The following is a 26,106-nucleotide window of genomic DNA, read 5'->3' as shown; positions in this document are numbered from 1 at the left end:
ACAGTGTGCTATTTACTTCCAGCAAAAGGAATTTTTGCTTTAGCTCAGCTGGTCCTATTACACCAGTTTGAGTGCATGGGGTTCATTGACCTTTTTAATCATATATGTTGAGAAAGTCTTTGTTTTCCCCAGGAACAATTCAGCCTCGTTGGCTTGTGAAAGCACCTGACTTGTCACTCTGGAGAGGTTAGGTGGGGCAGCAGGTCATCAGTCTGTTAGCTAGCGGAGATGAAAATTAACCTAAGATCTCCTCTAATCACTGCATGTAATGATCACTGGTGTGTAAACATGTTTGGCTTCATTATCTGCACAAGCATTGAGCCTTAGGGGTTTTTTGTATTGATGAAAGGAGCACCTTTCCTCACTCAGATATCTTTCAGAGTAGGTTGTGTGCTTGCTGGTGTTGTGCTAACTTTTCGTGTTGTTGCTGGGTAGTTTCCTGATTAATCAGAGGGGCATTTGTGTTGGCTTCTCATCAAGAATGCCATGAAAGATATGTTTGAGTGCAGTGCACAGCAATATACAGAATACATAAGCTGCCTGTTTGTTAGCCATCCCTGTTTCTCATAATTGCCCCAGTGCTCTCAAGGTACTTTAAAGCGTTTTAAGCATGTCCTTCATGATTTGAAATGTTTCTCATCCTTAGCTATCTCAACACCCGTTTCTCTGCACGTCTGTCATAGTTTTGCCTAGGCTGTTTCTGAGGAGTAGGCATCGCAGGTTGGTTTGTTATTGTGGTATTTCTCAGCAATATCTGCCTGCGTGCACTTCTTTACTGTTGGAGGATTGTTTATGAGTACAAGCCAGAGCACACTTGCTTGTTACTGTAGGGTTGCTTCTGCAGACTGACCACCCCACAACTGTTTGCTCAGTTCACCTAAGACATTGCCCATTTCTGCAGAGTTGGTTGTTCCTTAGAAGTAGGGTGCCCGCACTTGCTTATTATTTTGAGATGGATCTTGCATGCTGGTTCCTTACTTGTTAGTGTGAGGCTGCTGAATGGCAACATACTAAGCGAGGAAGAAAAAAGTTCACAGTATAAGGTTTGTTTTGAACAACAAAATGCTTACAAAGAATGACACGGTCTTGGCGAAGAGATACACATTTGAAAAATGGAAAGGTCAAACAGCCCCCCCCTTTAAACAATCGCTCTTTCTGCAGAAGCAAGACTGATAGACAGCCACTTCTACTTTCCTGGCAGCCACTCTTCAGTGCTGATTAAGAAATATTCTCAGTACTGACAGCATCATATTTAGAGCCTAAGAGGACCAGTCAGCAACATTGCACCAGCACAGAAATGTGAGCACCAATGCAGGGTATTTTTACAGTTTGATTTCTAATCTGGCGTCCTCCGCAGATCTTGAAGCAGCCACTGCTCAGTACCTGTTGCCAACTGCAGGAGGAATTCAGCAATAAGGGCTTTGCACACTCTTGGGCTGCTCTTTTCCCTACCGCTCTTGCTGTGAGTTTGTAAACAGCCTCTCCTTGCCATCCACTGTGTGTGAAATATTATCAGTGTTGATGTACTGGTTGTGTGGGGTTTTCTACAGCACTGTTTATTTCTCGGGGCCTTTCTTGTGCTAACGATTATTGATGCTAGCATTAAGTCATCAGCTGGTGTATACTGGCAAAGACTGCAAAAAGGCAGTAGCGCTGGGCAGATTTATACTAGCTGAAGGACAGATCCAGAAGGCATAAACAGACTGACAAAGGGTGCTTCGGCTGATCTGTTTTGTGAATAGCTGCAAGTTTTCCTGTATTGGAAGTCCCTAGGGACTTATTTCCTTGACCAGTTTGTACCCAGCTAGGGTCAACCTCCTTGTTACCAGCAGGAGGGGGTAGGACATGGCCTCCTGACACCAAGTTAAGCACACCTAGGCTTGACAACACCTGAGTTTAAAAAGCCAACTCATGGCCTACCCAGACAACCCCTGTTTTATCATCACTGGTGGAGCTGCATCGGTGAGGAGTGTTAGGTAGGCACGTGCAGTGTGGATTAGGTCACTGTAAAAGGTTGGCTGTCCTGTAGGGTTCAAGAAATCAGGGTCTTGCACTGACCTTAGTCGACTCAATCTCCGTGTTCTCATTGCACACCAATTCTGTTTTGCCACAGTTTTCACTAGGTTGCGTGCATTAGCCTGTATGTTAGTCTCTCTTTCTAGAGTAGGTTGTACTGAGCATGAAGGATTTGGATATTTTGGTGAAGTGTCTTTTCTATACAGATGTGCCTTTGGAGGAAGCCTCTGACAGGCCTGTTTCAGGAGGGCTGCTCCGTGGGTTGGGCGAGAGGAGCAGAGGCAGACGGGTGCAGACCAACCACGGGAGGCTGGAGATGCCATTTCTCCTTTCCCCTTGCTGGTGGCTCTCCTGCTTTTGGAGAACTGATTCGTCTGCAGTTTCCCTTTGGGCCTTTATAATAGAGAATTATAAGAAGGGACTAATGGATCTTTAGGTGACTTATTGTTAATCTTGTTACTCCTGTGTTGGCAATGTGTGCTCAGGACATAGAAGTTGGTGTGTGCACTGGCGATTTAGAGGGCCAGTCCCCCAATAGCTACGTCTTTCATTGCATTTCCTCCCAGTTGTGCAGAAGTTGTTTAGACCAAGTAACCATATACATATATATATAATTTTTTTTTTCTCCCTATGCCATTGTCCGAGCCTGGTTTTCCCCTGTACAGAAAATGCTGTACAGCTTAGGCACAGTTAACTGAAAGGTCAAGGCTGCTGGGCACAGACAGATCCTGGGATTCGTTTTCGTTCCCGGACTGATGAACACACCCTGTTCTCCTCCGGGTACCCCGCAGGGGTTGTTATGGAGTAAGAAGTTGTGGAAGAGGATTCTTATTACATCTTTCCCACAAACAGAGGCCCCCTCCTGCCCCTATTACAGTTCCCACAACTGCACTCATGCAGACTCACTGCAACAAACCTATTCTTCCACCAGCAGCAGAAAGATGTCTAGGATTGCAGTATGTCTGAAATTGCCCACAAAAGGAGAAGACAGGAGCACAAAAATATTCTGAATACTAGAAGAAATAACATGGTGGAGCAAGAGCTCCAAGAGTGGTAAGAAAATACTGTAGCAAAATGGAAGAGAAAGATGAAGTTCTCTGCCATGCGGTTTTATTCTGTCTAATAAATATAACGCTGAAGATAATTCCCTAAAGATCTAGCAAAGCCAACGAATAGAGTAATCTTGAACAGGAGTGGGAAGAGAGGAAACCTGCAACTTTTAATGGAGAAGCCATTCCTTTCCTTTGGGGTGATCTTGCTGAGAAGAGGGAGGGTGTCTGTCTGTCGGCTCTGCAAGTGGCCCTTTTTGAACTTCCCAATTCACAGCCAAGTCCTGTTGCTCTTCAACGGTAAGAGTTTTGTTGTGGTTGGAGGGATAAAAAAATCCCCATTTTTAATAAGATGATTTGCGTTGCAAATGTCTTTGTTATTTATAGCCGAGCCAGGCTTTGAACCGCTAATCTCTGGAGGATGACGGCAGAATCCCACTAAGAAAAACCATTAATGGAGGAACCATGAGTGATCAGAGACCAGTTCTGGAAAAAGATGAACTGGACACTCTGCACAGGCTGTCGCAAGAGGAATGTAGGTTTGCTGTACACATCTGAGCTCATTTCCAGTACTGGCTGATCCACCAAAAGGCTTCAGCTTAGGTTACAGAGTCTCAAAGTCTAAAGTTAGTTCAAGGGGGTCCAAAATTTCGTCTTTATTTCAGCCTTCCCCCAGATACTACAGACCAGCCAATTTGGTCTTTTGCCTGAAGGCTGGAGAGTCTGGCCCTGACCATCAGGCAAATTCAGGCTGGAATGCTCCTTCCTTGGCTTAAGTGATTATATTTTTCCTATTTTTTCAATGTACAGGGATTAATTAAGCCTTATCACAGCCACACTGCTTGGTTTCTGTTCCATTTAATAGAGGTGGAAATCGGAGCACAGAATGGTAAAGCTACTGTTTGAGGATTAAACCTCAATATCCTTCAGAGATGTTGCAGGCACTGGGCATTATTGAGCCTAGACCTCCCCAGGACTAGGAAGTTCAGGACATCTTGAAAGGGAAATGTTCAAATTTTGGATAAAAAGAAAACTGTTCAGGGCCTGCTGAGAGTTGATGTCTGGGAGCAGAGATCTGGAAGGGGCTTGGGGTCATTAAATCTGCATTTTAGCTCTGTCAGCCACCTCACATCTTCCCATATGTGAATTAATCAGTCTTTATCCTAGCACAGTTTGGCTGTTCATTCCCAGTACAAAAGGACTGGAAAACTGTCCCACCAACTCCTTGCTTTAATGGCTAGAAACCTTGTTTCCCACCTGTCTTGCTGGGAAAGCTGGATTTTGCAACCTTTCTGCCAAAGGAACTCCACTGGTCCTTATTTGCACGTTTGTGTTGCTGCTTTGCCTCCTTGGAGGAGGTGGTTCATGCGAAGGGTCCACACCAAGGTGAGGGATGCTACAAAGATGTGTGCGAACATCAGTGCCATGGCTCCTGCTCAGGAATGATCTCGGTATGCTGGGGAGGTCTCTGAACCAAAATAAAATGAGAAATGGGATTTCTAGGTAGGCTGGCTTGAAAAAGACTCAGTTGCAGACAGGTGGCTGAGAAAGAGCATTACCCTTAAAGTCGATCCAGAGCTGGAGAAGAGGGGATGCTGCCCATCACCTGGCTGCCTGCTCCCTGCTAGGACAGGCAGTGATTCCCTCCCTCTCACCCCTCCATCCCCACATCTTCCCGTGCTCCTCTGCTCCTAGCAGTAGTAAACCAGCAGAGCCCATGGCTGATGTCGTAGCCTCTGGCTGATTTGTGTAAGGGGAGGACAGAGAGAACACAATGAGATGTCAGAGGAGATTCCAAGCATTTTGCCAAACACTCAAGGGATATTTTTTTTCTTTCCACTCCCCTCCCCCCTTAGTTTTTAGAATAATTTTTCAAGAGCACATATGCAAGTCATCTAAGGGAAACAGAACAGTGAGTACCAGGGGCTGGTACACTGTGTTCCCTTTGTGTACTGTACAGAAAATAGATAAAAGAAACAAAGGATGATGCAGAGAGCAAAGCAGCCATCAGTACTCTCAGAGAGGTTCAGTATGACCTTTTCAGAGATGAAGGTCAAACCAAAAATCCTCAGGTGCCGGAAATTGGTCCTGTCTTCCTAGGACCAGGAGACATTTACCACTAACGAAACGAGAGCAGAATTCCATGCCATTTGTTGTTGCTAGAGGCGAGAAGAAAGGCAAAAAAGGAATATTGTCTTGGATAATAATAAAGATTATGTGCTTCTTTAGGAGGTAACTTGCCATTTTATGATCATATCTGCTGTACACCCAGCCGCCTACCCAGATTACATGCAGTAATAGAAAACAGCTTGGACCCCACCGGCATCAGCGAGCTGGAAAGCCGGACCCCATGACAGCGGTGGTGCTCGTTAGCATGCGCTCTTCTGAAAGGAGACCCCCCTCCTCGGCCCTTGCCCCTCAACCTGCCAGTCTCTCTGTCTGCTGTTGCTGCTCACAAGCCTTTAGATGCAGAGCATGTCCAGCCGTAAGCGTGGGATAGCTCTCCTGCATCCCATCCGGGTTGTTTGTCTTGGGTCCCTCTCCATTCAGAGCAGAATGATTTTGCATAAATGCATCGACACGTCTGCTTTGTTCATGCATGAAGGGTCCTCGGCATTTCTCATCCCACCCCCGCTCCGGCCGTCTTCTCCCTACCCCCCTGGCATGTAGCTTCACCAGCTTTTGCATGATTTCCCTGTGCAACAGCGAATAAACCTGCCTGAAGCATTGCCAGTCAATCAAGCGCAGTTAAAAATACCCAGTCGATTATTTTGGATAGAATTAAAACAAGTGATCGGAAGGAGAGGACGGAAAAGGGTGCAAGAGCAAAGCCATAATGGCCTTTACTATGTAATTTGGTCTCATGTTCTGTACAAGAAAACATGCAAAATATGTAAACAGAGCTCTCCAGGATTGTAATGTAGCTACAAAGCCACAGATATACAGGCAGGCAGGGTGCTATTCTTCAGCAGAACGGAATGCCATCCCCAAAACCACACGATCATTTCTTTAAGCCTGAAAGTAAACTTTCTCATGCCAGGAGCGGAGAATTTATTTTTTCTTTTAAATGAAGGATTGTCTGCACTACTTGTTTGGAGAACTGTAGGCATTTTAGCCCACATTGTCATAAGAGACCTCGTATTTTGAATGCCAATGAATTTTAGGGTGTTCATCTTGAGATGTCTCTAAAAGGCATGGGTTTTGGAGGATGGTGCTTACCCAGCACTGTCCTGAAGGTCTCTGGAGTCAATCCCTCTGTCTCCACCTGCAAATAAGTATGTGCTTTAAAAAGGAAAAAAAACAAAGCTGGGGACCACTTGGATATACTCTTGAGCTGCTCTAAATCTCTCCTGAATCATGCTGCCTTAGTTGGAGCCTTAACTGTCGAGGAACCCCAAATCCGTGCTCATTTTTGGAAATACTGCCTGTAAAGCTGGAAGATCACCGTTTCCTCTGAGGTCATTTCAGTGGTGAATCTGATAAGAAGACATGATTCACCCCTCTGGTAAGTGGGCCCAGCTCCCTCTGCTATCAGCAGGAGCCTCCCCCGGACTTGTGTTTCCACCGTAGCCTCAGGGTCCAGCTGCAAACTTTAATGCGTGCCAGGAAATGGTTATTTGCATGATCAGTGCTATTATCTGTCTGTGCATGTACCTACTCACTGGGAGAAGCCTCATTTCAGAAGAACATCAAGTTCTTTTTAGCCATTTTGGTCATTGGGCCAAAATCCTTATGTTTAGTGCTTTGGGCAGTGGATCTTATTTTCCCATTTTTTGGTGATTAAACCTTGCGTCATTGCCTTGAGAGAAGACAAGTCTGTTTTCAGAGAGGGGAAGCTGAAGCGCAGGGTGGAGATGACCTTCCTTCCACCTTTCTCCAACCAAGTATCTTTGAAAAATCTGCCCTTCTAGCAGAGCAGATCTGTTCCTGGTGCACTGCACTGTGTTTACACTGTGACCCTTACCTGCTGGAAGAGGAAAGCCTCGCTGTACGGAAATTTAACTGTGTCCCAGTGGTTGTTTCTGGTGAGAAAGGCCGAGACCGAGCAGCCATGATTTCCTCCATCCCCTGTGCTCCCAGTCTGTCCTCCCAGAGCCTGCTCCTGGGAGGCAGTGAGGCTGAAGAAACCATGAGCTTCCTTCCACAGACGATGCTCATAATTCAGTCCCCACGGTAACTTCTTTGGGGAGCAGCTGGGAGTTTCTGTGAACACCCCTACCAGCCTGGGACATCAAGGGTGAAACGCTCCAAGTGGTCTTTTGGTTTAATTTGTTGGAGTTTGAGGTTTATCAGATCAACCAGGGCTATTCTGAGGTTAGAGGGAAGCGATGGGCTTCCCCAGACACCTGCAACCAAACCTTTGCTTGGGTGCAGATGTGCATGGGCTGGAAGAAGCAGCTGGCTACTGCTCTACGGACTCTCCCTGGATGGTCCAACTCATTCAGAGGAATTTGTTCGCGCGGCAGCAGTTTCGTTACTCAGCAGTTTCAGTGGGAGAAGCCTGGTGAGGCAAGGGGGAACCTTTTGCTTTACATACCACAAGCTGTGCCTTCAGGTATTAAGAAGAACAAGCCACACGGTTTAATTAATGCACGCTGACGTAGGGCTGAGTAGTTGGATGGGAAACCGAAAGGGTTTGACTGCTGAGGTGTAACCGTAGTTGGCTCCCCAGGACGGCACATGGCAGCTCTCCTCTGTGCCCCCCGCCGCACTCCCTGGGAGCCCTGCCACAGCCTTCCCTCCCGCTATTAAATTCAGGGCCTCTTCCCAATGTATCATCTCCCTGGATGTATCCAATTAAGGCCTGTTGACAGCCCAGAGCAGACTTATACCCTTAGGATTAGAGGCATGTGTACATCTTCATATAGGGAAGGACAACAACTGGGTGTCTGGCTGGCTCGCTGGGAGTGTGGTGTGGGAAGCTGAGCAGCTTGGAGAGGGAAAAGGAGCCAGGGAGAGAGAGATTTGCACCCCCAATTATCCTTGCATGTGGAAACACTGTGTGATGAGGGTTGCGTGTGGTTTACACAGCATGTTTACATGGTCCATAACCCTAAACAAAGCTGAAAAGCATGACTTTAACTCTGGAAATAAAAGTGCTGGAAACCCCTGGTTTTCTGCACATGAGAAAGTTTTGTTCTTTAAACACACAGATGTTTTTAAATTAAAAATCACTCTTTTGACCTTTCCTGAATGCGATCATGTGGTCAGAGCTGACATTAACCACTGCACGGCTGTTTGCTTCAGCCACAGGCGAAGCAATGTTCAGCGCTCGTGGTAGCACCTGCGTTGTTTCACAGCTCTTAGAAGCTGCTCCTGTGCCCCACGTGCACTTGAGGCGGTTCAGGGGAGGTGGGGTTAGGTACCCGGATATTTAGGGTCTACTCCTACTGTGCTGGAAACGAAAGCATTGTGGTTTTTTCCTCCTTGCTAGTTGAAAAAGATGTGGCTTAATTTTTTTCCTATTTGTCTCTCTTCCTATCAGAAATGTTGCCCAAGTGCTTCTAAGCATCTCTGTCCAGCTCAGCCAGTGTGTTACTCTGATGGAGAACTCCTCATCGAGCTGAAGTTCTTCAGGGATTTGTTGTTGCTTTTGGGCTTTCTCTAACTAGCTGTATGCTTTCTTTGTCCAAGCAAATTTATAGGACCAGCTTTGGGAAGGAAGGAGGGGATGTTACTAAGCCTAATCCTGCTTTGCCTTGCAGGAGTGCCAAACCAGCATAACTACAATGAATCCAGTGAGTCGGATCCACTAATACAATAATAAAAATATATTTAAGATCCTCCTAAAGTGTGGTGCACATTCTGCCTTTGACAGTTTGATTTTCTGGTGCCAGCTGCTCCCAGATGAAACGCTCCAGTCAAAGAAAAAAAAAAAAAAAGAAAAAAAAAAGAAAAAAAAAAGAAAAAAAAAAAAAAAAAAAAAGGCTTTTGCTCTGCTCATCAGTGGTAGAAGCTTATGGGATGGGATTGTTTTCCTTTGCTGCAGCACCCCCACAGCCAGCCTTGGCCCGCAGTTACATGCAAGCTTTGCTGTAGTGGACCTAGCTGGTTCAAGTTAGAGACAGGCAGTTCGGGAACCTGAGTGTGCAGCCAACAATAATGTTCTGGCTACTGTATTTGTTTAACCTCGCTCTCCAGTGGATGGATATATAGTCTGTTAAAGTACTTATCAGTCTATAATGCCTTCACACTTTTGTGAGCAGCAATGTGGAAGTTGTAGACAGGAGCTTTTGCCACAGATTGAAAATGTCTTTTAACTTTAATGAGGCTGATGTTTGCAAAACTAAAGGTATAAGGTCTTGTTTGGCTGCTGTTTCTTTATGCTATCTGTCTAGTGGGTTGCATTTAGCTGCTATTTCTACCGGTAGATGTATTTGTGAATTTGAACATAATAGCAGAATGCAGTTTAGGGCTAATTCTAAGAATTATGCCTTCTAGGTGAGATCCTGGCAGTGCTGGGGTGGAAGATGCTGTTGTTTAAGAGCAGCATCTTTATGTGCTACTGCTGTGTTGAAGAAATAGCAAACCTCTGATATGAATAAACAGGAGCACATGGCACACTTTCATGTGCTTCATATGAGACTGTATTCTGTGTGGCTGTGCACTTGGAGATATCTCTTGCTTTCGCATCCTTTCAGGATGCATTGCTGAATGGCAAAAGAAGCAGGGGCACATACAGATTGCACTCATGAGCTCCAAATGCTGGTGGGCTTGTGCAAAAGTTGAGTTGATTATTAAAACCCATTAGTGCAATTATTTCTTCTTTTTCTCACTCTCTTTCTGTAGTTTCTGGCCCTGGCTCAACTGATGTCTTTGGGGTGATCCTTTGAACCATGCAAAAATCATCTGGTTAGGGTTTTGTTGTAAAATCGAAACTCCATATTGTTTTTTCCACAGGTCCAGCTAGCATCCTAGATATTTTGATTACACCTGGCTGGATGTCAAAGCCGATGTGGGTTTGGGATAGGGCCAGTCAGAACTGATTTACAGTTTTTTCAGGTATACCATGTGAAGTTTATAGTTCTATGTGATTTTGATTTGAACTCACTGGTTTTAAATGAAGTTTGCTTTGAATCTGGAGATAACAGAAATTCAAAGGAAAGCTCAAAGCATGCAGGTCTGCATGATTTAAAAATTGTTCATACAGACTCTTTGGAAGTGAAATAACGGCATTTTTTGAGAAAGCTAAAGTTAATAACACACATTGAATACACATGTAATCTGGGCCATCATCTAATGGAAATCCCTGTAGCTCCTATTGACTTTTCTGAAACTAAACCGACTTATATGACAAAACAAAATAGCCCTTGCATCTCCCACTTATTTCTGAATCACAGCCCTGTGTTACATCCAAAACTCTACCCAAAGAAATTTCCCTTTGGAAATGAACACTGTCGTTTTTATTGTAAAGTGGAATTTATCATCATGTCACACTGCAAACGAACTGTTGATGCCAATGTCATATCAGCTCTGGTGTTTTCATACACATAAAGGTCACTATCCAATTACTGCAAAATCCAGCCAAACCTTCAGCTGAAAATTGGGGTTCTGGGCTAAGCAAGCTGTAGTAACATGCTAATTGAATACTAAGTCGGCAAGGTCCAGACACCATCGGTTGCTCCAGATTCAAAGGGGAAGTGGCTGTGCTGAGACTGGACACAGCAACTGGCAATGGGGCTTTATTTCGTCCTGCAGGGAATGTAAGCTGCTTCCCAATCCCACAGCCAAATCCTGTTCTTCATTACACGGGTAAAATTGACAGATGAGATTTCCTCTTACTTCTGAGCCAACTGAATCTGGGAGTAATATAGCATCAGTGTGTTACCCCAGGAGTTTTATCAACTTCCAGTTGATAAAGCTTTTCTGTTGATCACCTGCCTGCATGCCTTTGTCCTGGAGCAGGGCATGCTGCAGTTTTTCATCTTTTGCCATCAGACCTTTAAGTACCCCAATGAAAACAGGCAAAAGCAGACAAAGAGCATGAAACTTAGTAAAACTGTGTTATCAGACACAGAGGACAAGGAGGGGTTTGGAGTAGAAGCTGCAGTTCATGAGCATCAGAGGTAAAGGAAAGTTGCTGCTGAGGAAGAAGCAGCAGGCTAGAAGGTAAGAAGGCTATTGAAAGAGGGAGGGGACAGCTTTTTCTCATCATCTTATGCTTATAATCTACGCTGCTGAATCTCAGATTTGGTTTTGTTTTTTGGTTTTGATTTTACAACAACAGGGTATTTTAAACTCGTTGTTAGCGCACAGAAAAATTTAATATGTGTACCCATTTGGAAAAAGTAGCTCTGAATGCTTCCCTTCAGTTCTAGAGGCCAACCTGAAATGACCCAATGCTGACTTGCATAGTTGGGCAGACAACTGTTGACTCAAATCTTCTGACAGGACAAATTCAGAACACTAGTGAAGAGACTAGTCCAAAAGCATTTCTGACCAAAACCTAGAAGAAAACCCAGAGCAAAATTTCTGATGTCCCTTGAGTTAGGCCTGTTTGTGTACAATTTCCATTTGAGCAATGTGGGCTTCAGAGGTTTGAAATGGTCATAGAAATTGGCTGATTTTTGAGGTGTTTGTTGGAACCCAAATGGTGGCCTTTTTAATGGTTCAGTGCTTACAAATGTGGGCAATTTCATTTTTTCTGTAACTCCAACCCAATTCCCAGCCTAAATGAGAAGAACAGTGCAACAGCTTTCAGAACAGATTGGAGGTCTGTGCTGCAGTCGGCAAACTGGGTGGTGTCCATGTGGCAGTCAAGCTGCCTTATAATATTGGGCAATAAACAAGCAGGAACCTTTCTGATATTTAGCAACTGCACCATAGTTTCTCATCCTTGGGTAAGATTAACCTTAGGTCCTCAAGAACAATAACATATTTAAGAATAAAAGGTCTGGGTGACTGCCAGCCCCCATGTCTGGCAATGGAGAGAGAAAGTTTTCATCTGTAAGGGATGTGTTAAAATGCTGCTTATGTCATGGTTGGGATTCTCTGGCATGTGTTGAGTTAAATATAAATAACATTCTGCAAAGCAGTCGGCTAAAAACTGTAGCTTAATTAGGTTCCATTATTATGGTTGAAATATGTTCTTTAGCTGGATCTTCAAACAACAGAACATGTCCTGTTTGTGCCTCCACGGGTTTCTTATCAGACCATGAGTATTTCCATGCACTTGTACAACCTCACTCAGGATATTGAGTGCTCCACAAATAGATGGTACTGTGGGTTTTACCAATAGATCCTGTTCCTGTTTGTTCTGTGGTTGATGTTTTGCAAATGGGACAGGGTATAGCCCATTTCATCCCAGAAGCTCACAGCATTGTCTGTCTCGGTGCAGAAGTGGCAGCAGCGCAGTCCCCGATAAAAAAGAGGGAGGGAGAGGCAGCAACCTCGCGTTTGGGGCATGATAACCACTTCCAAACTTCTCCTCTAGAAGTAGTTGCTCCCTGCTGCCTGATGGACAAGTGCTTGCGATGGCCCTTCACAGCCATACTTAGCTTGGAGACATGGTCTGGAGGAAGCCCCGCCGTGGGACAGCAGATGGGACTTTGGGAGCAGACAGATCTGCGCACTGGAGATTTGTTCTGTTTGCAGCCGCCTGTGGGCATGCAGACAGGCACGTCCACTCCAACCGCGTCAGGCGTATGCCAGAGCTGAGTAGGGCAGCATCCTAGTTTAAATAGCAGCTTTGCCTGTCTGCATTTAGAATTATTTTGATGTTACAATGTGAGAGACGAGAGCCACCAGTGTATGCAAAGCCTGTGGTGACTGGCTGTGCTTGCTCGATGGGAAGGACAGAATGGGATGGCATCTCTTAGTATTTAACCCACTCCTGTGGGGAGGTATGTCCTTCACACGTGTGTGTGCTTTGTTTGTCCCTTCTCTTTGTAACATCTGAGCACCTTTTTGTGGCTAATGGCTTTTACCCTCAAGATACCCGTGTGACGTGGGGGAATATCATCCTCATCCTACAGATGGGGGCCTCAAGCCTGGAGAAGCCAAGTGCTGCCCAGAAGGTTGTAATGAGGCCCTGCACTGGGCACAGTCATGTTGAGACCTAGTCCAGTGCCCAATCCACAGGATCAGTGATCCTTAACCTGTAGTTCATCTGCCACAGGAGCCCATCAACACAACTTAACATTGCCTGAAGTCATGGGATGGCTGGGAATCATTCACAAGGGTGCCTTCCAAAATTTGCTCTTCAGCAAATTTTCCCATATTACTTTGAAGGAAAATGTTATGAGGAAATGGAGTTGATTGCAATAGTAAAGGCGTTTTAGATGTGGCAATGAACTAAGCGCTCCCGATATATCACTTTTCCCTTTCTGCTGACACATTCCTCGGTCCCCTTGAGTAAGAGAAGGAAAACAGGAGAGGCAGTTCGAAGAACATGTTGTCCTGTGATTGACAAGAGGTTGTATAAATCAGTCAAAGGGAATCCTCCAGGCATTCCCTCTTGTGGGAAGATCCCACAGTGCTCTCTGGCCTTGTTCATTCTGTCTCTCGATGTTTGTGTACAAAATGTGTGGGTGGGAGATGAGCTGGATTAGAACCTCCGTGAGGAACAGACATCAGCTCTTCTAATTGAAAACAGCTTCCTAGGGAGGGGTATGACATGGGCTTCCAGTAAGCAGACACAAATAGTCCCCGAATACTTTGGAGCAAATACTAAGCTCCTGTGGATCCCAGTTGCTGTGTGGGTCTGAGAACCTGGATAAGCCCCAGTGAGTGAAGTTTTGAGAATGCGTGATGCCATCATTCTTCAAAGCAAATACTCTAGTATTTGGTAACACCCTGAAATAAAAAGTACAGCTATCCCTTCTTCCCTCTACAGCTGTCAGGTGCTTTAGCTGCTCTTTTGCATCACTGTAGCAAACCGGAAGATGTTAGGAAATAATTTATTTCTCATAATTATGCATGAATTCCTATGAATTTGTAGCGGTGAGGAGAGATGAAGCTCTGTCTTCCAGGCCATTGGAACTTGTAGCTTAAAAGTGGTGGTACTGCAGTAGTAAGTGCCTTCACGCTGCTGCCATCTTCTAGGGATGCCTTAAAAGCAGAGGTGTGAAAGGTGCTCCCAGCAAATGGTTCTCAGGCTTTGCAGTTGTGGTGTGACACTCAATAGCTGGGTAGAATTGAAAAGGGGATGTATTACCACGTGCGTTAGAGCCTATTGAGATGGTGGAGTCTGTAGGTGATAGGGACTGTTTATCCAATCAGATTGTTACTACAAAATCTTAAAGAACTTTTTTGCCATTAGCTAAGTTTACTAGAGAGCAGCTAGTGTAGAAGAGGCTCTTGTAGCCACTCCTAATGTCGTGTCTGTTAGACTTTTCCCACACTTCTCAATTATATTCTTCTCCTAAAAGAACTTTTTACCCCGGTACCACTTTGAAACACTTCTCTGTGTAGCAATGGATCAGTCTCAGCAGGAGGAAGCTTATCTGACCTGTTCAAACCAGACCAGTCTACCGAGCCTGCACACCTCAGTTGCACATGTCTCAAACACAGGCTCTTTATGCAACGTTAAGAGTTCTGCTAATATTCTCAGGCAGAAGCAGAAAGTGCCAGAGTTCACACACGCACACAAATCAAACAAGGCATTTAAAAGTTATCAGAGATTTCCAACCCACCTCAGCAGGGGTTTATTTTGGGTTTGATTCAAACTTTTGGTGAAGGTCTGGGTGATTTCTTAATACAGTTTTTCACTCATCCATTAAGTGGCACTTAAAATGCACCAAATGTCAGTACTTTTGTTTCTTTCAACGACCTTTTTGGACCAACAGAGCAGGAGGAGATATAAGAAAAAGAACAAAATCATATAAAAGTAATGAGACCTTTGTTCATGTCAAAGAGCTCTCTAACCATATAAATTGCAGATGTGGGTAAGATAAATTCCCTAGCTGGAGAGGTATTAAAATAAAAACCATGCTCCCAACAAGAGACAGGCTGCTGAAAATGCAAGAAGGGAGAATTGCGAAATGGTACATGTCGAATTGCTGGCCTGGATTTCAAATGCCGAAGATAGTTTATGTAAAGCCTTGCTCTGCTGTAAAATGTAACACTATCCACTGGCTAGCCTCAATGAAGCTTGGTCCCAGTTGTTTTAAAAAATAAATAAACTAAAAATCTTCTTCCAGCCCATTAAAGCTGATTTATGTTTTGCCCATAGATTCCTCTGTGCTGGATCTTGAGGGACTCAGATTATAGAGGTGATTACCTCACTTTTAGCCAATCTGGTTTCTCATTCCCAGGCATCCCAGGCTCTCTTTGCATTGCCCAGACTTTGCCTGCCGAGACCAAGAGGGCAGTTCCATGCAGAATTACTGAGTGGGCATAGGATTTTGAATGGTTAAAAACATCTCTGTTAATTCTCTTGTTTCACTTCAGGGTTTTCTTTTTGTTTTAATAATCAGGGAAATTGCTTATGGGAACAGCTTTACTGACAGCACATCACCACCTGATTGCTCAGTTCAGGCTCTGCTCTTGGAAAGAAATCTAATACTGTCCCCAAGAGTACATAGCTCCAGTTAGCACCTAGCGCAGGTGGTCTGTGTGATCAGTCCTAGGCTCTCCTGTGGCTAGCACAACTGCTGAAGATGGTTTGGCCCCTTGGGTTACATTCGTAGCTCCTTTGCCCCTACACTGTGTGACCAGTCCCCATGACTCTGGTAATGACAGTCACTGAGTTCACCGAAGTGTTGTGAATCTTAACGGGTACCCTTCAGATGCTCCGAGAGCCTCAGCTGGAAGGATCTTTCTGGTGCAGTTGTAGCCTTTGGTGGGCATTTCCTTTCTCGTGAATGTTGGGGGAATGAAGGCTATGGTCGTGCGTGTTCCTTTTTTGAAGCAGCTTCCCTGAGCAGTGTGGTTTCAGGGTCAATCCTACCATTTCTTGCAGCTTCATTTTCACATCTTACATACTGACGGCACTGGAAGGCTCTCTGGTACTTAAATTCAAGCATTTTCTTCTTTGAGCTTTTCATCTGTGCCAGCACTTGGGATTCATCTACTTGTCCTTTATTGAAAAGAGCAGTTCGCTTATAATCCCACTGCTGCCTGCCGTGGAAAGTGCTGTAGGTGGAGGAAGAAGGTGATTCCTCTTACAGAAACTGGTTAACAAAACAAGAAACTAGTTTGCTTAAATTGGGTTGTAGAGACAGGCCTTTCCTGGCTACACTTGCTTCCAAGTTTACATGGCCATCTGTGGCTTCCCTGGGGTTACAGTAACATGCAGGTTTAAATAGGACATTGCGTGAGTACTGTGGAGAGCATCTGCAGGCTGTCTGTGCTGTGCGTTGGTACGTTCAGAAGTGATTGTCACTTTGACTCCAGTGGGAAGAGTCGTGGTCCATTTGGGTGGGAGCAAAGTTGTTCTGAATGCTGTCAAACCTCGTACCAGATTAAGAGGAAACTGTTGGCTGCCATCCAGCTGCTGTGAGTCTTCAGCTCCTTTTCATGTTTCAATTTTTCTTATTGAGGTGGAAGAACTGGAAACAACTTTTGAATAATCTCGTGGTATATAGAAACGTCATTATTGTGTATTATTTTATTCTAACAGTGCACCTGGACTTTTTCCCCCATTTTAAACAGTCTAATCCTTCCTTACTGTCATCTACGTCTGTTTTGGTGTTTCTTTTTTCTCCTGCAGATGTGCCGAACTAAGGTGATTGACTTGAATGATGGCGTCTCTCAGTATGCCTGGTATCCCTGCACGGCCAACTTCCAGTACTCCCACATGACACAGACCATTTTCTGGCTGAAGGTAGGAAGTGCACATGTCATTCAGAAGTCTCCTCTTTGCCTGCCTGTACAAAGTTTCTCCAACAGGCAAAATATCATGGGACAGCCTTCCCTGGGCCAAGCTGCTCCTTCCTTTGAAGCATGTTTAGTGCAAAATAGCAAAACAAAGCTTCTGAGCACTGTCTAGAGAGTCAGTGGTGAAGTCCCCTCCTGTGACAAAGCTATTGAATTTCTGAGAGCTTACAGCCTCCAGCTGCAGGGCTGTTTGACTCGAGTTTATCTAGTTTGTGTAGGAGAGATTGGAAGAGAAGACTTCTGTGTGACCTGGGGTGGGAATTGTTATTTTAAAAGTCCTGGACTGACTCTTGGTATTTTTTAAAGCCCACCACAGTTCTCCACCTCAGCCTTTGTGGGGCTTTTGTTTTCCCAGGCTTATTTTTCCCAGCCTATGGTAGCTGCGGCAGTCCTAGTTCACTTGGTCACTGATGGGACCTATTACCTGGATCAGAAGCAGGAGACCATTGGTGTGCAGCTGTTTGACACCAAAGAGCAAAGCCATGATCTTGGTAAGACTGTATTTTATTAAACTCCCTCTTTATTGCTTGCTTAATCTGTCGGTACCCCCATTCACAAACTGACCAATACTCCTGCTCAGTTTTTCCAGGATCAGACAAAAAAAAGTGCTTGCTTTAATGCTCCAAGACCTGAGTTTCACTAGAGTATATTGAAAATGATACATCATTTTGCACAGACATTTCTCCATACCTGTTCACTATGTGTTCAGAAGTGATTTGTTCCTCTTTAGTCATTAAAATAAGCACTATTTCAATGCTTCACGCACAGCACCTCACTGGAGAGACGTTGACGGTGATACGGATGAACTGCTGGTAGCAGGGAGTGAGGGACCCGCACCAGCTGGTGCAGCAAATGCTTCTGCTTTGCAAGGTGTAGTTGGTCAGATCTCTAGTCCTGCTTGCAGGGAGGTTTCCACAGCTATTTAATGGCCAAAATTTTTCATGCAAAGTATTTCAGGTTTGATGAAGGTCTAACACCAGAGCCCTTACAGGCTGCTTGCATGGCCTCAAGCAGATGTGCCTGACAGAGGCTGTGGACCTGCTAGTTGTGCTGAAGTGCCAGGATAGACCATTTTTGTCTCTACCCTGGGCACAGGTTCCTGAACCTGGGAAAGTTGTGTCTGGTGTGTCTGTGTTCTGGCTTCATTTAAGCTCCAGGACCACGGAGCTCACCCTAGCTCCCAACTCCATGTCAGGGTAGGACTTACATAACCCCTTTCCAGCTGTCCCCTGCCCTTTTTTCCACTGGGAAGAAAGCTGGCCATGTCGTCCCGAGAGCAGTTTTTAAGGAAAAATAACCCCCTTCCCCCAGCTTTCTGTTTTACCATAACTTTGCAATTCTGACAAGCTGAAACTCCAATGAACTTCCTAGTAGTGATGAGAAGGAGAAGGGACACACACAAGTGACAGGTGTTCGATGACTCTCCAGGGTAATATATAATTTGGTGGGGTGTGGAGGAAAAGAAAGAAAGTATGTGTAGCGTCTGTTGTCCGAGAACAAACCAAAATTCATAGCAAGTTGTGCAGGTTGAGTCAGAATAGCTCCCAGTTTGCCAGAGCCCCTGGATTAGTCTTCTCCTCCAAGGAGAAGGGACACACACAAGTGACAGGTGTTCGATGACTCTCCAGGGTAATATATAATTTGGTGGGGTGTGGAGGAAAAGAAAGAAAGTATGTGTAGCGTCTGTTGTCCGAGAACAAACCAAAATTCATAGCAAGTTGTGCAGGTTGAGTCAGAATAGCTCCCAGTTTGCCAGAGCCCCTGGATTAGTCTTCTCCTCCTCCTTTCGCAAAACAGTGGCACATAGCTCTTTCCCTCTGAGAAATAAATGATGGAGACACAAGCATGCCAACAAATACTTAATGTGACATTTTATAGAGACAGACAGACAGATTGTGAGAGAAAGAGAACAAGAAAGAGGAGCAAAGAGGAAACTGAGGGTTAGGTTTTGAAATCCTCGATGAAGTTGCAACATGAGTTTGGCATGGCTGAGACTGACGCCTGGAGATCTTTACAGCTGAAATGCTGCCTTCGTCATGGAAAAGCCCCTCTGACCGTTTCAGAAGAGGCTGGCCTGGAGCAGAGGAGAGGTGTAGGTACGCTACCCAGCAGTTCTCACTCAGCCAAAGCTCCCAGTCGCTGTTTTGTCTTGAGTTCTGGGTGCAGCATTAAGTCCTTTTCCTGGATATTGTATTTGATGTGTTTGAATTATCACTGTGGCAAGATAGAAACTGCAGCTGAAATGCAAACTTTGGCATGCACTGCGTGCAGGATTGACTGCAGACGGTCAGCCAGCCTTAAGCAGAAGCCAGTGGCAAACTAAAAGTAGGTCCAAAAGGAAGTAGCAATAATTTAAAGCTTGATCAGTCCTCAGTATGCTAAAGACACTCCCATGAGCAAAATGCAGTCTATCCAGAAGTGCAGTTTCCCACCTTAATCAGAGCAAGTTTTTACCATGTGGATTCCCAGAAGATAATGAGAAGCTTCTTCTGAGTCTCGGTAGGAGATGGAGAGGTTGGGATGCCAAACACCTCAGCGCTGTCAGTTCGGAGCCATTGTAGACCCTGGGGTTCAGCTGCTGGGTACTTTGCAAGAGCTGTTGAGCGTTGAATGGGTGGATACAGAGCTACAGAAACAGGGGCAAGCATGGAGGCAGCTCTAACTCCTCTGCTGTGGGCACCTGTACTATCTTGAGTGGTTTTTTGCTAATGAAGGCAGGTTGGTTAAATGAACCTGACCTGTTCAGCCCCCGTTTACCTTGGCTGGGTCAGAAAGCACCAGCAACTGCAGCACAGCTCTGAGGGTCTGTTTTGTTGTGGACACCACCTGAGTGCGAGGAATGAAATTGAAGTGAATAAACAGCCTCATACCATAAGGTCTTTCTTGGCTTTCCATCAGAGAAGGCAGAAACTTCCAAGGAATTTGGGAACCCGGGATTTTGAGTATTAACTGCACCTGTTTGTAAGTGAGAAACGTGCACCGTTCCACAAGGAGCTGATATCAAAAGACCTGTGGGAGGCAAGTAGACAGGGAGGTTATTTCAGGGTCAGGTAAAGACCAAAACAAAAAGAGGTTTGCTTTTTTATTTTATTTTTTTCATTACAGGAAGATTTTTTTAAAGTAGAGGGTGGGAGATAGATGTTTAAAGAGAGTGGTCAGAAGTCTGTCTTAATTCACAGGAAATCACTTTCTAAAGAGAAAAAGGAAAACTTTTTTATTCCTTCCCATTTGAGTCAAGAAACCTGAACTGGAAAAAAATAATAATAGAAATCCCTGAGCCAGTTAAACATGCAAATAGAATTTATTTTATTTTCAAATTCGTAAGTGTATCAGGGTAGCCAAAGGGCCTGGGCCACAGCCATTGCTGGGGGAGCTCCAGTGAAGCGAATGGAGCTGGAGCCAAGCTGATCCTCGGAGCGATGCCATGGAGCCGTGGAGGCAGGGCTTTGCAGTCAGCCGTCAGGCCGTGAATCTCAATTAATGAATTTTGAGGCCAGCCGACAGCTGTCTGTCCTTTGAGTTACCCCCGAGATGGATTTGGCCCATTTGAATTCAGGTTGCCTCTACTTGAAGGTGGGAATTTCTTCCCGACTATCACTGAGTGCCTTCTCTGCTGAAGAAAAGGGATTAAGAAGTCTCCTTGTCACCTCTCTGGTGCTTCTGTGCACCTCAACCTTTTGAGACACTTTTGTTTTCCCTGAGACACAATTATTTTCTTCTCAAATGAGATCACCTGTAAAATCCTCGGTGGGTCCATCACCCTTGTTTCTCTCTCCAGGACCATCTTTGCCTTTTTTAGCAAAGAGCAAGATACCCTGAGGCTGAAAACCATCCAAAAAATCAAAACTGGGCACATTTAGTGTAGACGTCATGCAAAAAAGTTTTACGCTGAGTGCTGATGACATGCACAGCTACAGACAAGCCACTGCTGCACTGCCCATGGTGCACAAAGCCACCCAGCCTGCCGGCACCATTTGATGCACGGTATAAAGGCTCCAACTGTCCTCTCAGACCAGTTTTACAATAGTGCGACTCCGCTTTCTCCGTGATGGTTGCTCCTGATTTAACACAGCACAATAGAAACGTAGCTGTGGTCTAAAGAAACTGCTCTGAGAGCCTGCCGCACTCGCGGAGAGAATGGCAGCCTTTCTTCGGCTGTCTGGAGGGATATACTTCTCGGCTAAGCTCTCCAGAGTGATTTGGGAAACCCCTCCAGGCAGCTTACCATAACTTTTCAGCTCTATAGGGCCGTTCCTATGGGTGAAATGCTTCTGAAGTGCCCACGGCTTCGGGAAGCGATTGTGTTAAGTCTGACCCTTCCTCTGATCTTGTCTCTCCTCTGGCAGGTGTCCACGTCCTGAGCTGCAGGAACAATCCCCTGATTATCCCCGTCATCCATGACCTCAGTCACCCTTTTTATCACACCCAGGCTGTCCTCATTAGCTTCAGCTCCCAGTTTGTGGCCATCTCCGGGGTGGCCCTGCGTTCCTTCCACAACTTCGACCCCATCACCATCAGCAGCTGCCAGCGAGGACAGACCTACAGCCCGGCGGAGCAGAGGTGAGCCTGTCAGCTTGCTTCCTTCTGCCTCGCCACCCACCGCCCCCCGCGCCGCCCGCCTGCGCCGGGGGTTAAGAGGAGGCAGGAGGGGCACAGCAGCTGAACCCTGCTGACCCTTTTGTGTCGCTGGTAAAAAACCGGCAGTGTTCTCATTGATCAGGATGGATGGGACATTTAACCCGCATGGGATACTCTTAGTGAATTATTTCCTCTTCCTTTCTCCTCCCTCCTTTATCCCAAGCTTGGAATTGGGGCCAGTTAACTCTCCGTGCATTCCCCAGTACGGCATCGTTTTCCCCACTCGCACGCCGGCCTCGATCTAAACCGCTTTGTGCTGCCAAAGTGCTGCGGGGACCTCCCACGGAAACGGTTGCGCAGAGACAAAATGATGCTTGTGCCCCGGCGGGGCCAGATCCTGCAAGGTGCTCGGCCCCGTGTGGCGGGTGCTTGGCCACCAGCATTCATGGTGCTTTTATGGCTGGGGAAGGGCCCTCAGCACCTCTCCGGATCCAGCCCACATTTTGAAAAGCTCTGTGGGACCCCCCAGGATGAAAGGTTTATGGCTACCGTTTTATTCTTGTTGTTATTACAGACACATCAATAGATCACCACCAACCCCTCTCAGTCTCTGCTTTACAGCATCCCACAGAGATTGTGACCTTTCATGGCCTCTGGTGCGGCAGCTTCATGGATCCTTTCAGCGAGGCAGTGAAAAGAAGAGGGGAGAATTTAGCAAAACCCCTGAAAGAATAATTTTTTTTTTTCCTTTGTGAATTCAAAGTTGTGAGCAGTCATCATACCATAGCGGCAGCAATAGTAAAACAAGTTGCATATCCCAGCAAACCTCTGCTCAGCCTCCTAAGCAAGCTGTCAGGTTTTTTGATAATGTTCTGGCTTGTTTTTAGGACCTGCTTTTATTCCAGGAAAGGCGGGAGGGTGAGAAGGGGGAGAGGGAAGGGAAAATAAAATTAAAAAAAAAGGAGTATATCTATAGCTAAATCAATGCAGTCAGTGTGTTCTGACCTAGATTCAAGGAGTCTGATCATTCTGTGCAATAGGTTGTATAAATTCAGAGGCCCAAAGACAGCAGGATCAAGTTTCAGATGAGAAGTCTAGTTGTGGAAGTTTGGCCAAATCCCAGTGCAGGAGCGGGACAGAAAAAGAGCAAGAAAGACCCACTGGAAGGAGATGGTGAGAAGCAACAGGGAGCTCGAGAGGGCTGAGACGCAGGACCACATTCCTGCCTCTCAAGTTTTCAGTAGGAATTGAACCATTTGTTCACTTATGAAATTAGAAGTGCTCTGTGTTTAGAAAGTTATTTCCTTAATAAAAAATGCATTCCCCTTAGGCAAAGCTTCAGTGAGCCTCTGCAGCCCAGCAAACTAACCTTTAGAAATCTCTTGAAGAAGAATTACCCGCCGTTTGCCTCTTTTTGTTTCTTCTTGGTTTTTTTTTTTTGCATTGTTTTGTTTTCATGATGCACTGAACCATCTCAGCCCCTTGCTCTCAAAAACTTCTGTCAGAGCCTCGCTCGTTCAGGGTAACGTTTTAGGTCTCGCAGGTTACAACGCTGGATTGATCATAAAGTTTCCCATGTCAGTCAAGGAACTAGAAACTCTCTAAAATAAAGCCCTGATCCAAAGCCAACTGAAATCAGTGGGATTTTTTCCATTGATGACAGTGCTATAGTGGAAAATCTCCAATTTGCCTTGTGACGGGATCGTTTTGGGTGACCATATATGCTTTCTTCTTCTGTACAAGAAATTCTAAGCAGTTCAGGTATCCAGGATGTAGAGAAAGTTGTGCATTAAGTTGTGCAGCCAGGAAATAGGTGATGCCATCTTTTTCCTTTGTTATTTTACCCAATCCAGGAAGAACATAGAAAGAGGGATTTTTTAATTTATTCTTAACCAGTTCAGAAGCTGGATGTGTGTTTTGCGCCTCCCGTGCTCACGGTCTCCCCATCAGACCCCCTTTGAGCACCAGTCCCACACTGCCCATCCTTCCCTTCTCCCCTTTCCCCACTGGCTGCGTTTGCCTAATACGATTTTTAAAATATTTATTTAATTTTTAAAGGAACTTTCCTTCCTATGTGTAAGCATCAATTTTACCACTTTCATTTTCCTTAGGTAAACATGGATATTTTTGCCTGCTTTTTGGCTTCTCTCTACAAGAGATATTATTTCTCTCTCTTCAAGGAGAATTATTTTTGTTGGAGAGGATTTACAGCCAGATACAGGCACTTCTAGGCAAGGGTGCAGATTTTAAATATGTGAGGGAAAAGAAATATATTGGCCCTTAAAAGTTAACACAGCTTTTATTTTGAGGGTGAATGGATCACTCCCATGGGTTAGTGACAACTTAATAACTGAAAATAAAACACGCGCTCACTCTTTTTTCTTAAAATATGTGTTACAGTTAATATTTTAGAAAAGAAAAAGGAGCTTAAATGCAAAAGTCCCATTGAACTTTATAGGTAGTTGTCCTCAGTCATTGTTAGCTCTTTTGAAAATCCATTCCATCCTTCTGAAGACATTTATAGAGGGTTTAAAAAAAAACCTCTGTACTTTCCAGTTGTATTTTTCCAGTTGTTGTTTTTTTGCTGCAGCTGACCACAGGCTCTTTTTTGTTTTCAGCAAAAGTTTACCTCACTGCTGGAGATGTGCTGTAAAAACAACACTTTATTTTCACATTGCATCCTTATACCAGATATAATGGCCCAGTTAGTTCTTCTCACACGCTTTATAGCTCAAATTATTATACTTTTATTATTTCCTATTTAGCCTCGTGGAGTGGACGGTGAAATTGGGTGTGCAGATGCAGAGGTATAATTTCCCACTCCGCAGTCACTCGAGCAGCAAGAAATCCTGGTGCATTGGGGCTGCCTTTGACAGCGATTCCTCAGAAATCAGGTTTTTGTCCTTTTCACTGTGTAGGAGACATCAGCTGGGGGTCTCCCATCCCTGGCAAGGCATTCCTTGTGAAGTGCTGCTTTTCCTCGGTGACATTTCCGTGCCACGTTCATGAGACCTGTCCCCTCCTCCATCCCGCCTGGTGCCATTTGCTCCTCTCCTGGAAACTGCAGGCAGGAGGTGTGAAAACTCAGGTAGACACCTCAATTCAGCTGTCAGAATTGTGGATTTCAGGAGTTTCCAGCTTTCTAATTCTCCATTAACTCCGAGGTCGTAATGAAGATAAGCTTCCCCTCCCCTGGAGCAGGCTCTGGCTGCCCGGGGCTCTCCAGCATACATGCCCCATGTTGTGCTTTCGGGTTAGTGTAGCAAAAAGATTTTCCTTTCCTTTGTTTGCTTAAATCTTGGTATGAACTTACTGTTACAGCTGCAAAAGGGTTTCTGCACAGAGGATTTTGGGTTTACCTTCCTCTGTAAGTGTGCACATCAGGGCGTTTGACAGCCGGCGGGGGGGAGAAGCACTGTAGACCAAGACCCACTCCAGCCCAATGCGGCATCGCCTGTCCTCGCCCCGGCCTCCGCGGAGAGCCGTCCTCCGAGCTTTCGCCCTTTGCTGCCCCAAACAAGCCCCAGGGAGACGTAGCCCACTCCAGCTCTTCTCTTTGTCTTGTTCTCTCCTGCTGTCAGCTTCCCCAACAAGAAATGATGAAGATAAATCTTCAGCAGCAGAACAAATGCAACCGCCCTTTATAACTCTGGTTATTTTTTTTCCTTTTTATAAGGGGGGGTGAAAAAAGGGTCTCCTCGTCTATTTTTTTTTTTGTGATTTAATGCAGCTTTCTCTTTCCCGATTCAGCTGCCTTTCCCCTGCCCTGTGTTCTGTCATTAAGCGCAATCTCTGTCAGCTTGCTTCTGGTGAAATTAATGAATTTCTCACAGAACTGTTAATCATAGAAGCTTTGGTCCGTGACATGTGTTATAATTCAATGGGTTTTTAACCTTCGCCCCATTTTGGTAATTGGCAAACGGCATCATTTGGCTTTTATTAAAGTGGAAGGCGATGCGTTTTCTTTGTTTGCCTGGACAGACTCTGGCAGGGAGACCCGCGGGGCTGCTAACGCCCAAGCAGGGCCCCGCTTCCAGGCTGGCAGGGCAGAGGGGCTTTGAGAGCTTTATCGGTTCAATATGGACCCCCCCGGGCAGGAATATCTCACACAACGGGGTGCAGGCAGGCTGAAGGCAGAGCCGGTCCCCAGGGAGAATGTTGTCCTGCCAGTGGTGGGGACAGCAGTGGGGACGTGCTGGCTCATGCCTCTTCTTCCCCACAACTTACCTAGGGTTGGATCAAGTGTTTTCTGGAAATCTCTGGGTTTATCCGCATTCCTGACCCTATCAGTTTGAATTAAGGTTTTGTTGTGATAGTTATCGGAGTCAGGCCCAGTGGTATGGCAGTGAGATCGCTGAAGGGACCACAGGTGATGCTACTCTTTTGGTCACTCTCATGGACCAGATTTGAAGGCAAACACCTAAAAGGAAAGGGCTTGATCCTTCTTCCAGTGGCACAGTCAGCACCAGTCCCCATCGAGCCCCAAGGATTCGGGTAGATGTTCTTAGAGATTTTGTGTTAGTACAAGGAGACCAATGTGTTTTAGCTGAAGACTGAAGAAGATAAATTCATTGCCACCTTTGCAGTTCATACTTTTTTATTTCTACAAGGAATGTGGCTAGCAGCCTTTGCTTTTCAATATGGT

The 26,106-nt window shown here is 45.4% G+C and overlaps 1 protein-coding gene across 1 annotated transcript in view; it reads left to right on the top strand.

Moving 5' to 3' along the window:
* PAPPA (pregnancy-associated plasma protein A, pappalysin 1) overlaps positions 1 to 26,106 on the top strand; it is a 177,796-nt gene that overhangs the window by 107,407 nt on the left and 44,283 nt on the right. The window contains exons 11-13 of the mRNA XM_009586738.1: positions 16,717 to 16,830; positions 17,239 to 17,374; positions 21,230 to 21,443. Coding sequence (XP_009585033.1) covers positions 16,717 to 16,830; positions 17,239 to 17,374; positions 21,230 to 21,443 — 464 coding nt within the window. The remainder of the gene's footprint in view (positions 1 to 16,716; positions 16,831 to 17,238; positions 17,375 to 21,229; positions 21,444 to 26,106) is intronic.

The sequence above is a fragment of the Fulmarus glacialis genome, unplaced genomic scaffold (genome assembly GCF_000690835.1).
Source record: "Fulmarus glacialis isolate BGI_N327 unplaced genomic scaffold, ASM69083v1 scaffold35341, whole genome shotgun sequence".
Taxonomy (NCBI): domain Eukaryota; kingdom Metazoa; phylum Chordata; class Aves; order Procellariiformes; family Procellariidae; genus Fulmarus; species Fulmarus glacialis.
The sequence above is the reverse complement of the archived record's forward strand: the minus strand, read 5'-3'. Positions and strand labels throughout refer to the sequence as shown.